Here is a 13,722-nt window from a genome sequence, read left to right on the forward strand (position 1 = left end):
TTATAATTCCTGTCGTGACAAAGAAGGAATGCCCTAGCCCTTAGGAAGCCTCTCTCCCTCTCCATGAGAGAGTATTCGGCCGTGCCCTTTAACTGGTTCCTTCAGGTTTTGTCGAGCAGATTGTGAGCCCGACAATGTATTATACAGGTGAATGGTCCCAGCTTGGACCCAACATCAACTCCATAGACTCAAAAGTGAGACAGTATGCCAACCTCTTTTTTTATCCTTTGGAAAACCGCTCTCCTGCGACTACATGAGGCGGGTATGACAGCTACCCTTATGGCAGTTAAGCGGTCTCACATGCACCAATCATCAGTATTATGGGCCAAGTAAGGGTAGGGAATGCACTGCCCTCAAAAGCCAAATCCTCCTTCATGAGAATGTGACTTAGCTCACCCAATGGACTCTCACTTCTTTGTGGTCGGCGAGGCTTCCACATTGCACCACCCGTCATTAACCAACTATCTTGTTAAAGATTCAATTGCCATTTCACCTTGTGCTGAAGTTGCCTCCTATTTCAAAGGACTAAGATTTGTATAGGTAGGGAAACATAATACTATTAAAATTTGTTATTTAACCATTTTACCCCCAAAGGACGTACTGGTACGTTTCACAAAACTCATCCCTTTACCCCCATGGACGTACTGGTACGTCCTTGCAAAAAACTGCTATTTACATTATTTTTTGCATATTTTTTATAATTTTTTGAGAAACTTCACGCATTTTCCAAGAGAATTAGACCAACCTGACCTCTCTATGATGAAAATTAAGGCTGTTAGAGCAATTTAAAAAAAATATACTGACAAATGTGCTTGAAAACAAATAACCCTTGGGGGTTAAGGGTTGGAAAGTTCCAAATAGCCTGGGGGTAAAAGGGTTAACTGGATTTGGAGACTCAAATAAACTAAATTTGCAATAATATTTCTTCTTTTCATACAAACCACTCATTTTACTTATGCTACATCATTTTATGGACAGTATAAGCCAGGAGAAAAGCCATTCACCAGACATAAGAAAAAACTCATGACATTCTCCTAGTCAGGTTTCCTACCAAAAGAGAGTAGTTCATCTGGCATCGACACTTGTTGCTATGATAGTTCCTAACAAGAAGTCCCTTTGAGCTGTGATATTCCACAAGGAAGTCCTTTTGTGTTCCTCATTACTTAAAATACTGGGAAATTATCTTGCAAACTTGAACCTGTACTAAAACATAGCTGGAGAGAAAAGTAATGAGGGAAAAAAAATAGGATAATTTCTTTCTCTACCCACTCCTCTTTTCCTCTTCCTTCCTTCAGTGAAAACATAGGAGGTTCAGTCAGAAAGCCTTCCACACAATATCTCATTAATCCTCATGAAAGAATCAATCATGAAAATTGATGAGACCCTCACATGCACAGTATATGTATTCTCGTAGGTAGAGCTGACTAGATGGTCCTCAGGTGTTATTGTGACATCCAATCTCTTTGCTTCCTTGGAAGGAGGACTGTCACATACTTCCTAATGTTCACTGTTCTTTTCATTCTTCTGTGGAATGCTCATGGGAGTATCCAGAGCTCAAACATGCTAGCTCTCCATTGCATTATACCTGTGGGTATCATTGAGACTGGCTTGTTTGGTCAAGTCCCAGAGCAGAAGGTACCCAGTGCCTCTTCTACAAAGTGTTTAATTGTGCTCATGGTTGTTCACCTAAACATTCCCCACATTCAAATTTGGTTGAACCATTGTCCAGATCTTCAGACAGGTTTAGATTGTTAGTGATCAGTTATGGTGTCAGGTCTCACGATTACAGTACATGCCCTGTTCATTTATGTCCAAGTGTGATCAATACCAAAGCAATAAATATTCACAAGGTTGGATTGGCATATCTTATCCCTTGGCAAGAGAATCATCTTGGTCTACATGGATTTGTTGGGACCAGAATCCTGTTTGGACATTCCCTATGCAAAATACTGTAACTCAGAGAGGTACTTAAGTTCACTGAGCATATTATTATCATTATTACTAGCTAAACAACAACCTAAGTTGGAAAAGCAAGATGCTGTAAGCCCAACAGCTTCAACAGGGAAAAATAGCCTAGTGAGGAAAGGAAATAAGGAAATAAATTAACTACAGTATATGAAAAGTAATAAACAATTAAAATAAAATATTTCAAGAACATTAATAATATTAAAACAGATCTTTCATATATAAACTATAAAAAGACTTATGTAGCCTGTTCAACATCAGAACATTTGCTGTACGTTTGAACTTTTGAAGTTCTACCGATTCAACTACCCGATAACGAAGATCATTCTGCAACTTGGTTGCAGCTGAAATAAACTTCTAGAATACAGCATAGTGTTGAGCCTCCTGATGGAGAAGGCCTGACTATTAGAATTAACTACATACCTGGCATCACAAACAGGGTGATACTGTCCGGGAAGATCTGAATGTAGAGGATGGTCAGAATTATGAAAAATCTTATGCAACATGCATAATGAACTGATTGAATGATGGTGCCAGATTAATATCTAGATCAGGAATAAGAAATTTAATAGACCGTAAGTTCCTGTCCAACAAATTAAGATGAGAATCAGCAGCTGAAGACTAGATAGGAGAACAATACTCGAAACAAGGTAGAATGAAAGGATTAAAATGCTTTTCAGAATAGATTGATCACTGAAAATCTTAAAAAACTTTCTCAAGTTAATTTTTTGTGCAATTGAAGAAGACACAGACCTAATGTGTTTCTCAAAAGTAATTTTGTGGTCGAGAATCACACCTAAACTTTTGAGTCATATATAGAGTTAAAAACATTACTAATGTTAAGATCCAGATATTGAGGAGCCACTGTCCTTGACCTATTTACAATCATACTTTGATTTTTGTTAGGATTCAACTTCATACCCCATAATTTGCACCATGCACTAATTTTAGCTAGATTTCTGATAGGGGATTCAGCAGCCCCAGATCTACATTCAGGAGATGCTATTGATGCAAAAAGTAACATCAACTGCATATGCAACGAGCTTCTTTCCTAGGCCAGATCACATGTCATGAGTATATAGTATGAAAAGTAATGAGCCAAGAACACTATTACTACTGTATTACCTATTACTTAGAAATTCAATAATGATGCTAAGAACACCCATCCATTCCCAATTGTTTAAGTTTGAAAACAAGGGCCTTATGATTAACACAGTCAAAGGCAGCACTAAAATCAAGGCAAATCATACAAACTTCCTGACCACAATCAAGGGATTTCTGTACAGCACATCCATGGATGTACTGTAACGGCCTCAGACAAGCAACCATGATGTCATCATCTAATCCAATTGAGCACACCCTTGAAGGCATGCCTAAGACAAAACTGTAGATTAGCTGCAACTCTTCTGCAGGTGAATTTATCAGTTAAACAGCCTCCCCAGGTACTGGAGAGACTCAAGTACAGTCATGTTCTCAAGTGATGATATTATCATTACTTGCTATGCTACAACCGTAGTTGGAAAAGCAGGATACTATAAGCCAAAGATCTCCAACAAGGAAAATAGCTTAATGAGGAAAGGAAATAAGGAGATATACTATGAGAGAAGTTTAAGAATAATAACATTAAAATAAATCTCATTATATATAAACTATAAAAACTTCAAAATAACAAGAGGAAGAGAAATAAGATAGAACAGTGTGCTCAAGTGTAACCTAAAGCAAGAGAACTCTACCCCCCAGATAGTGGAAAACCATGGTACAGAGGCTATGGCACTACCCAAGACTAGAGAATGATGGTTTGATTTTGGAGTGTCCCTCTCCTAGAAGAGCCACTTGCCACAGCTATAGTCTCTCTTTTACCTTTACCATGAGGAAAGTAGCCAGTGAATAATTACACTGTGGTAGTTTACCCCATGAGCGAATAAGAATGTTTTGGTAATCTTAGTGGACAGAGAAGAAAGTGGAAAGAATAGGCCAGACTATTCAATGTATACGTAGGCAATGGAAAAATGAGCCGTAACCAGAGAGAGGGATCCAATGTAATACTATCTGGCCAGTAGTATCACTGCGGATGGCTGGTCCTCTGGCCACCCTACTATCAATAAATGAATATTGTGTACTTTTATTTTTGGACAAATTATCAATATAAAAAGCAACATCTGGGAATTACAGCAGCAAATTTACATGAAGTGGTTCATTTAAAGGCACATGCAATCTTTCAAATTATCATAGTGGCTTACATGTAACTTCAGACTCTCATATGTTTTTATTGGAAAAAATACAAAAACTATAACTATGAAAACGCTGTATTAAATATGTATGGTTTCAATTGCCAAGCACTCATTAAGAATCATGTCTCAACACTAGGTCTAGGCCTATTGGTCTGAACATCTTATTTTAGGCATGAGGCTACTTGACTTGCATATGATAATCATTGATGAAAATATATTTCATGTAATCATAAAGGATAAAACGAATAAAAACACGATAATTCACTTTAGTATTGATCTGGTTTTCCTGCTCTAGAGTAGCCCATCAGGGTCATCATTGTTTAGTCCATTTCTTAAGGTTTACGTCTCTGTTGAAATGTTTGCTGTCCAACATATCTAATTTACAGCTAATTTTGATGTGGAGATTATTATTTCTATCGTGACTCTCTGTATAGCAACTGAAATTTCCTGTCTGTCAGCCCATGATGCTCCATCATCCCAATGTCAGCTAAGCCAGAAGTAGATTAAATGCTGTACTGAATGTAACCGTATGTCAACTGACAAGCTGCAGCAGTGTTTCACGGCTTCTCGGGCATGGGAACCTTTCAGAGCCTGGGAAGCAAATTTTCTTGTGTTGTTATTGTTCAGTAGAATTGTGTGATTAGCAGTCCTGGTTTTACTGTTCATATTTTAGAATGTTTAGTTTTATTTCATAGCAAAATATCGAAAATGGCAAGGTTTTTATCAGTGAAGATTTTTATTACATATTATATTAGATACTGTATATTCTTGATATAAAAAGTACCCTGGAAAATATTCCCTTAGGAGAAAGCTAAGTGGAGTAGTAGTTTGTGGCAATGAGGGAAATGGTTCAATCTTGTGATAAGATACTCTTCTAGGAGAATGACTACATTTCAATTGGCTAGTGAATAATGAACCTCCAAGATGAAACAATACTTATATTGCACCACAAGTAAACAGTTTTATTGTATTGGGAAAAAAAGAAATTTAAATGATAAAATTCATTATTTCAATAATTTACCTTGTAGTCAAAGTGCTGATATCATCGAATCTATAGTGGCTTCCTGACTTCTAAATGAAAAATAGATATTTCTCTCTCTCCCTCTCTTACGATGCCTAGTCATCCCAAAAGTCATTATTACAGGATGAATATTAGCCTAACCACTGGTACGGTTTGTAATAAGAACTTCATGCTACACGAGTTATTGTAGAACTGTACATACCAAAAAATCTCTTGACATAACTACAACTGGGAAGAAGGGAAGCAGATGACTACCACTTTTAAATGTGGTATGTTATGTCTTTCTCCAACATAGTTTATAATTTCAAAATTAGATTATACTCAAACAAACTTGATAAATCTCAACTTATAAGTACTATTAATATTCCATGTTTGCTTTGATTATGAAATATTAATTTTATTTGCTTCACTTTCCATAAAGCTATAAGACCTTCCTTTAGTACTGTATCAAAATTCCCAACCAAAACCACTATGCAGTTTTCACAAACAATATAAAAAACTGTATAAAAAAAATGACATCAAGGATAAGTTACTTACATAACATGAAAAATTCGTAGGTAATTTGTATTTTTCCTAACTACAGTATACAAACCTTAGCTATTTAATATGGGTTATTACTTTCGGCGTAGCTGAAATGACGAGCCATTAGAATTTTAACGAGAGTTTACTACCCCACCGCTAGTTAGCGGGGGGTAGGGAGGGTAGCCTGCTAACCCCCCCCTCACACACACACCTGTGCTGAGTTCACTTTGCTTTGAGGTAGGACTTCACGGGGGATAGGGCTGGCGGGCAAGTTTGATTAAATAGCTAAGGTTTGTATAGTTAGGAAAAATACAAATTACCTACGAATTTGTCATTTGTTCCGTAACTGAAATACAAACCACGCTATTTAATATGGGTGACTCACCCATTAGGAAGGGTGGTAAGTCCCAGCCAGTACTGGCTTTTGGCTTTGCCCGGGGACTCAGTATCTGAGTGTGTCAGCACTCAACAATAAGGAGTCCCTAGACCTTGCTAGAACCTTGCTGCGCAAGGGCTGCGGCCTACGTAAGCTGTGTGTGAAGGTCTGAAGTGTGACTCGTCCTAGGAAGTTGACCTGTAGTCCCTTAGAAGGAAACTTAGGCTAGGACTCTCCCAATACCACCTCGTCAGGGTATGGGGACGTGACAGTATTATCTTAATATTCGGAGCACAAGGAAACATGGTTTACCTGCAGTGGTTTGAGGTCACCTGTGCAGAGAACCCAGGATGCTGCTTTCCCTAAGAGAGGGGAGGATGAAGAAAAGAATAATGGACAGACAAATCTTTTCATTCATGCAGACTAAGACCAGGTAACAATGCCCTCAACCTTCTGCTACTTGTCCACTAAGGAGCCTGAGGTTTTAAACCAGCTGTTGTGCAGCCACTACAGGGCCGATAGAAAACGTATCGAGCCTCCTGTGGGTCACGTCGTGCAGGTAGTGGGCTGTGAAGGTTGTCTGATGCTTCTACACCCCCCCTTGAAGGACCTGCATCCCTGAGAAATTTCTCTTGAAGGCCAGGGACATAGCTACGCCCCTGACATGTGCTCTAGGGTGACATGACGGAAGAGGGTCTGGATTCAGGGACAGATGGATCACCCTACGAATCCATGCCGAGATGGTGTTTTGGTGACCCTCCTCTTAATCCTCCCAGTGCTAACAATGCTTGCACCTGGGACGGACTGTAGACGTTCTTCTGAGATATAACCTCAGACTCCTTACTGGGCACAGTAGGAGAAGGTCTGGGAAATATGTTACAGAACGGGGACTTGAATCCGGAAGGAGTCAAACCAAGCGCCCGGCCCCCCCTGATTTTGAGTCCTAGCACCCAACCCAGGGAAGAGTTTAAACGTTACCTTCCCTCCATACCCTTGCATGGGCGATGTCATATGAGACCATGAAGTTCACTGACTCGCTTGGCCGAAGCCAAAGCTAGTAAGAACACCATCTCCCAAGATAGGTGGCGAACTGAAGCTTGGCGTAATGGTTCATAGTGAGGTATCTTAAGAGACCTGAGAACCCGAACCACGTTCCATGGAGGTCTCACATCCGACTGAGGGCAGGTAAGTTCATAAGCTCGTACGAGTAGGGAAAGTTCCAGCGAGGAAGAAAGGGTCATTCCTTTGCGCCTAAGCCTAGATTTAAGGCCGAGCGATAGCCTTTCACCGCCGAGACAGAAAGGCGCCTTTCCTTCCCGCAAATACATGAGGAACTCCGCTATTGCTGGAATAGTGGCATCTAGTGGAGAGATACCCCTTCCAAGATACCAACCACCGAAGACTTTCCACTTTGCCTGGTAGACAGATGCGGATGATTTTCGCAGATGTCTAGACATCCTAATCGCAACTTGTTGCGAAAATTCCTCTCTCAGCAAGGAGATGCTGGATAGTCACCAGGCGTGAAGTCGTAGCAAAGCTATGTCTTAGTGGAAGATGCTGGCATGTGGTTGTCTGAGTAGATCATGTCGTGGAAGGAATTCTCTCGGAAGTTCCGTTAGGAATTACAGAAGGTCCGGAAACCATTCCGCGTGATGCCATAGCGGAGCTATGAGGGTCATTGAAAAATTGACCGATATTCTGGTCTTGTTGAGTACCCTCCTCATCAGACAGAACGGGGGGAAAGGCATACACGATGTTGTCCCCCCGTTGTTGAGAGTCATCTTGCCAGAGTGCCTTGGGATCCGGGATTGGGGGGAAGTACGCTGGAATCTTGAAGATCAGCGCTGTCGCGAACAGATCCACAGTCGGGGAACCCCCACAAAGTCAGGACTTTGTTGGCTACTAGATGACACAGAGACCACTCGATACTCACTATCTGAGACGCTCTGCTCAGATTGTCGGCGAGCACCATTCCTCTTGTCTGGAATGAAACGCGCCAATAGTAGAATCGAGCGGACTCCGGTCCATCTCAGTATCTCTACTGCAAGATGGAATAGCTGCATCAAAAAGGTACCTCCTTGCTTGTTGATGTAAGCCACTATTGTGGTGTTGTCGCTCATTACCACCACAGAGTGATCTATCAGGTACTGTTAGAACTGCTGAAGGGCCAACAAACCAGCCTTCATCTCTAGATGATTTATATGGAGGCACTTTTCTGATTCTGACCACAGACCTGAGGTCCTGTGGTACAGAACGTGCCCCCCCCCCCCCCCCCTTTCTTTGAGGTGGCCGAAAACAGCATTAAATCCGGGGGAAAGACAAGAAGATCCACTCCTCTTCGTAGGTTCTCGTCTGCCACCCACCACTGGAGGTCCGTCCGCTCCGCAGGACCCATAGGGATCATGACGTCCGGGGAATCGCAACTTTGATTCCACCGGGACTTGAGCCGCCACTGGAGAGATCTCATCCTGAGGCGATCGTTGGGAACTAGACGAGCCAAGGATGAAAGGTGACCAAGGAGACGTAACCACGATTGGGTTGGAAGCTCTTCTCGACTGATTAAAGGGCTTGCGACCCTTCTCAGCCTCTCTATCCTGTTGTCTGATGGGAAGGCTTTGTGGAGATTGGCGTCTACAATCATGCCTAGGTAAACCCGTCTTGAGTGGGAAGCAGAGAGGACTTCTCGAGATTTACCATGATCTCCAGATCCTGGCAAAGTCCTAGAAGTTTGTCTCGATGTCGAAGAAGGATGACTCCGAGTCTACTAAGATCAGCCAGTCATCCAGTTAACGGAAGATACAGATGCCTATCCTGTATGCCCACGATGCTATTAGGGTGAACACTTCTGGTAAAACCTTGTGGTGCTGTGGAGAGACCGAAACACAGTGCCTTGAACTAGTACCCCTTGTGGTCTAGGCTGAATCCTAAGTACTTCCTTAAAGACGGATTAACTGGGATCTGGAAGTACCTGTCCTTCAGATCCAGTATACACACGAAGTCTTGCGGCTTCACTGCAAGACTGACCGTGTTTGCGGTCTCCATGCTGAACAGAGTTTGCTTTAATCTGGATCTCTGCCCTAAAGGCCCACCCCCTTGCTGATCCCATGGCAAGGGAGCTAAATGACACCGGATTCGTCCTCAGGGGAGGTAGAGATGTTGTGAACAGGACGCAATATCCCTGACTGATTACGGAAATCGTCCAGGAATCGGACCCGAGTTGCTGCCACCTGTCTGCGCAACCTTGTAGGCATCCTCCCACTGCGGACATGCAGGGGGACTGCCAATCCTAGCGTTTGCGGCCTCGGCTGCTCCCTCTAGGATTCTTCCCTTTCTTGTCCTTGACCGGAAAGGGCATAAACACCACTGTCTTCGCTGCCGTTGTCTTGGTGGGACGTGGCTGCTGGGGTGCTGGAGGTTTATAGGGCTTGAATGTCAAAGCGGGGGGAATGCGGTGATGAGACTTAAAGACACACGCAGTGAATCCCCTTGGGGCCGTTGAATCAGCAAGCTGATCTATCAGGAACGATCCTCCAAAGAGGAGTCTCTATGAGTGACCTCTCTCACGAACGAGAGGTGACACTTCGTAGAAGAGAACTGAAGACACTCGTGGTGACGCCCCGTAGGACCATTGGATCAGCAAGCTGACCTATCATGAACGATCCTCCGCAGAGGAGTCTCTATGAGTGTCCTCTCTCGCGAACGAGAGGGGTGACACTTCGTAGAAGAGACCTGAAGACACTCGTGGTGACGCCCCTTAGGGCCGTAGAATCAGCAAGCTGACCTCATCAGGAACGATCCTCCGAAGAGGAGTCTCTATGAGTGGCCTCTCTCGCGAACGAGAGAGGTGAACACTTCGCAGAAGAGACTTGCCAAGACTGTGCTCCACCCCTGAAGGAAGAGAAACTCAGAAAGGGGGGGGGGAGAATAGTCTGGCCAAATGGCAGCAACAGTAGTCGAAGGCAATGAATTTATTAAGGTATGAGAAGTTCTCCCTCTGAAGGGAGAAAACCTCAAACCTGGGGAGGAAACCTCCCTCGGAAGGGAAGTTGTCCAACCCCTGGAGGCGAACCTCCTGTAGCGTTCTAAGATGATCTGAAGTGCTGGCATGTTGTCACGGGAGTACTTCTAAGAGAAGGGATAACGCCCATGACGACATCCTCTAAGGGACGGCAGCGACAGCAGATTCCCCAGTCATGAACAGGACAGTTTGGCAGAGACAGCAGACACTGCTTCGTTGGTACTCTTTAGTCGAACGAAGGAGAACTGCATAGTTAACTGGGAAAATAAAATTAAATAATTAACAGAAATTCCCCAGGGAGGAACTCTGAAGAGAAACCCCGAGGGAATAACATAAAATAAGAATTAAGTATGGGCCCTCCTTCCCCAGATGACATCCACAGGAGAAGAGGGGAGGAGTAGCTGTAATAAAAACAGAATTATAACAGAATTATAATTATCTAAATCATCTAAGCATATACACTAAAAGTGAGAACCACTGACCCCCCCAAAGGGAAGTGTTCCCAACGAAGAAGCTGAAAAGTTAAAACAATTAAATTTCACTAAAAATAATTGAGACAAACAACGGAAATAGCAACCTAACCCGCAACGGGAAAGGAGCTATCGTAATAGTACGTAGTTGTAGTAAGGGGTGAACGACCTCGAGTAGAGAGAGACCGTAGTCAATCTAAAAAAAGGCACATTCCCTTCGCTGAGAATCCAAGTTTCCCGTAGGAAAAGAGGCAAAGCGAAGATAATAGATAAATAAAGAGTGTCCAGGCGATGACTGTTCCCCTGCGGTGGGGTAGTAAACCCTCGCTGAAATTCTAATGGCTTGTCATTCAGCTACGCCGAAAGTAATAACCCATATCAAATAGCGTGGTTTGTATTTCAGTTACGAAACAAATATGAATTACTATAAGACTAGAGTCCAGTAATCATAAAAACTATATAAACAAGATTTACAGGTACACCCCCCATTAATGACAGGGTTAGAAGTAACAATCTTTACGGTGAAAAATATCGTTGTTAAACAATCTACACTTATGATCAACATCTCAAGCATACATTTCCTAGTCACATAATGTCAACAGAATTGCTAGTAGGCCAGGCCCGAAAAATATTTAAAAAGTATATCATATGTGCTTATGTTTCCTTGAAAAAAATGAAAAATTTTGGAAGTAATTTGTATTTTTCCTAACTATATAAACATGAGTTCGTCACATAGAAGATAATGGCGCAAGCTGGATCACGGTCACGGAATAAAACTTTTAACAAGGTGTCGACAACTGTACCAGTGGGTAGTGGGGACCCCCCCTCACTCACCAGTACTCCACTATGATTTGCAGACATGACTTCTGGGTGTAGGTGATGGCAAGTAAAATTTATGTAAAGAACTCTGGTTTATGTAGTTAGTAAATACAAATTACTTCCAAATTTGTCATTTGTTCTTACACGAATACAAACCCTCGTTCTTTACATAGGAAACTCAAATTTAGGAGGGTGGAACCCCCTTTCTCAAACTAGTTGGAACTTTTTACCTGGGGTTGCTACCCAAGAAAAGGATGAGGTATGATGACTGAGGATATTGACACTATTAGCTTAACAATGGCAGTTTGGATGCTGTGCCCCAAGAGAGGGGAACATGAAGAAAAGAAAATGCCGGTCATTCTTTTACCTCCATCTCAAACTAAAACCATAATTCCTGTCCTTGAACGACTGCTAACAGTCCTGTGAGAGGAGCTAAATTAGCTGGACCACTTGCTGACCAGCTACCACAGGGCCTAGAGTGAACGTACCTAGGGACCAGTGTGTCGCATCTTTAGGTAGTGGGGAGTGAAGGTAGTTTGACGCTTCCATGTGCCCGCATGTGGTACCTACTTCACAGAAAGGTTCCTTCTACAGTAAATGCCAGGGACGTACCTACACCCTTAACATCATGAGCTCTTGGTCGTACCTTTCGTTGTTGGAAAGGGCAAGGATTAATAAACTGGTTTATGACCTGTCTAATCCAGGAACAGATGGTGCTTTTGGTCACCTTCCTTTTGATCCACCCAATACTGATGAAAAGGTGCTTTGCCTGTGGGCGAGCTCCCTGTGTATACTTGAAATAATGCCTTAGCGCTTTCACAGGACACAAAAGCAGCTGATCAGGTTCATCGGTTACTCCCAAAGATTTGAATAGGAAACTGCCGGATTTTGAGTCTTGGCAACAAACTCAGGGATGAAACTGAACAAAATCTGCCTCCATCCCCTTTAATGGGCAATGTCATAGGAAAGAACATGCAGCTCCCTGACCTGCTTAGGAGAGGCCAGGGTGAGCAGAAAGACTGTCTTCTGAAGTAAATTTAACGGCTTGTAAGATTTCAAGGAACGGAGAACATCCATTACATTCCAAGGAGATGGTTTAATTTCCAACTGAGGCCAGGTTTGCTCAAAACTATGTATAGGTATAAACAATTCAGCTGAAGATGAAATATCTGCTTCTTTTAGGCTATAGATCTGGCTCAAGGCCAATCAACTGCCTTTCACGGCAAATACTAAACGAGTTTTTCCTCTCCGAGATATAGCAAAAATTTGGTAATTAGAGATATAATGGCTCCAAGTGGAGAGACACCTCTTCCATGACACCAACCACAAAAAAATTACCCACTTAGTCTGATAAACTGAGGTATCAAAAAATCACCATTGGTTGCAAAAACCATCTCTAAGCAAGATGCTGGACACCCTCCAAGCTTGAAGTCGTAGGACTCCAACTGAGTTGTGGAAGATCCGACATAAGGTTGACTCAATAGGTTGGGAAGGGGAGACAACTCCCTTGGAACCTCTACCAGCAGTAGTAGAAGATCAAGGTACCAATCTGCTCGTGACAAAGGGGTTATCAAAGTCATGAATAGGTTAGACGACGATCTCAGTTTGTTGAGGACTTTCCTCATGAAGCAGAACAGTGGGATACGTGTATAGGTCCAAATTGTCCCGCGGGTGTTGAAAGGCATCCTGGAATGCTGACAATGGGTCTGGTATTGGCAAGCAGTACACAGGAAGCTTTTGGTAGAGGGAGATTGCAGACCACACAAAATCATTACAGTACAGTACTTTGTTCACTATTCAAGGATCACTCGGACCCAACACAGACTTACTGATCTTTGGATTCCCTGACACCAGGAGAATTATCTTTCATTTTTTCCAGGGGAACCACTACTCCCTTTGCCACAAAGGATACACTCCAAGTCAGGGATCTTGAGGATTCTCCTTGTTTCTTGTACTGGATTGTTCCGGTTTGGATAACAAACAACACTGCAGTGCCTGCTTTGGGGGAGGAAAACAAGGTTTCACTTGAGGAGAGGCAGGAAACCAGGATGAAACTGTCCTCCTAAAAAAAAGTGTTGCCTGGCTATTCTTTTCCCACTTCAGCAACAGTGGCAACTTCCACAGGTGGGAACAAAGTACGATGTTGAGCAATAGTGGTCTAACCAGGAGCAAGACTGAAATGCCAACATTGATGCTATTTTAAAATTCAGTAGTTCAGCAGCCAAGAAAGTAGCTGGTTGCTTACCAAGTCAATCGCTGGACACTCCTTGTGTTAGACCTGCAACATCTGGATCAATGGA

At 42.6% G+C, this 13,722-nt stretch overlaps 1 protein-coding gene across 8 annotated transcripts in view; it reads right to left on the reverse strand.

Annotated features, from left to right (window-relative positions):
- Positions 1-4,257: 4,257 nt before the first annotated feature.
- The window catches only part of LOC137645976 (protein bric-a-brac 1-like), a 93,149-nt gene continuing 83,684 nt past the window's right edge, over positions 4,258-13,722 (reverse strand). For all 8 annotated transcript variants that reach the window (XM_068379071.1, XM_068379076.1, XM_068379077.1 and 5 more), the window contains one exon: positions 4,258-4,787. In XM_068379071.1, coding sequence (XP_068235172.1) covers positions 4,781-4,787 — 7 coding nt within the window. In that variant the 3' untranslated portion in view covers positions 4,258-4,780. The remainder of the gene's footprint in view (positions 4,788-13,722) is intronic.

Source organism: Palaemon carinicauda, chromosome 8 (assembly GCF_036898095.1).
Source record: "Palaemon carinicauda isolate YSFRI2023 chromosome 8, ASM3689809v2, whole genome shotgun sequence".
Taxonomy (NCBI): Eukaryota; Metazoa; Arthropoda; class Malacostraca; order Decapoda; family Palaemonidae; genus Palaemon; species Palaemon carinicauda.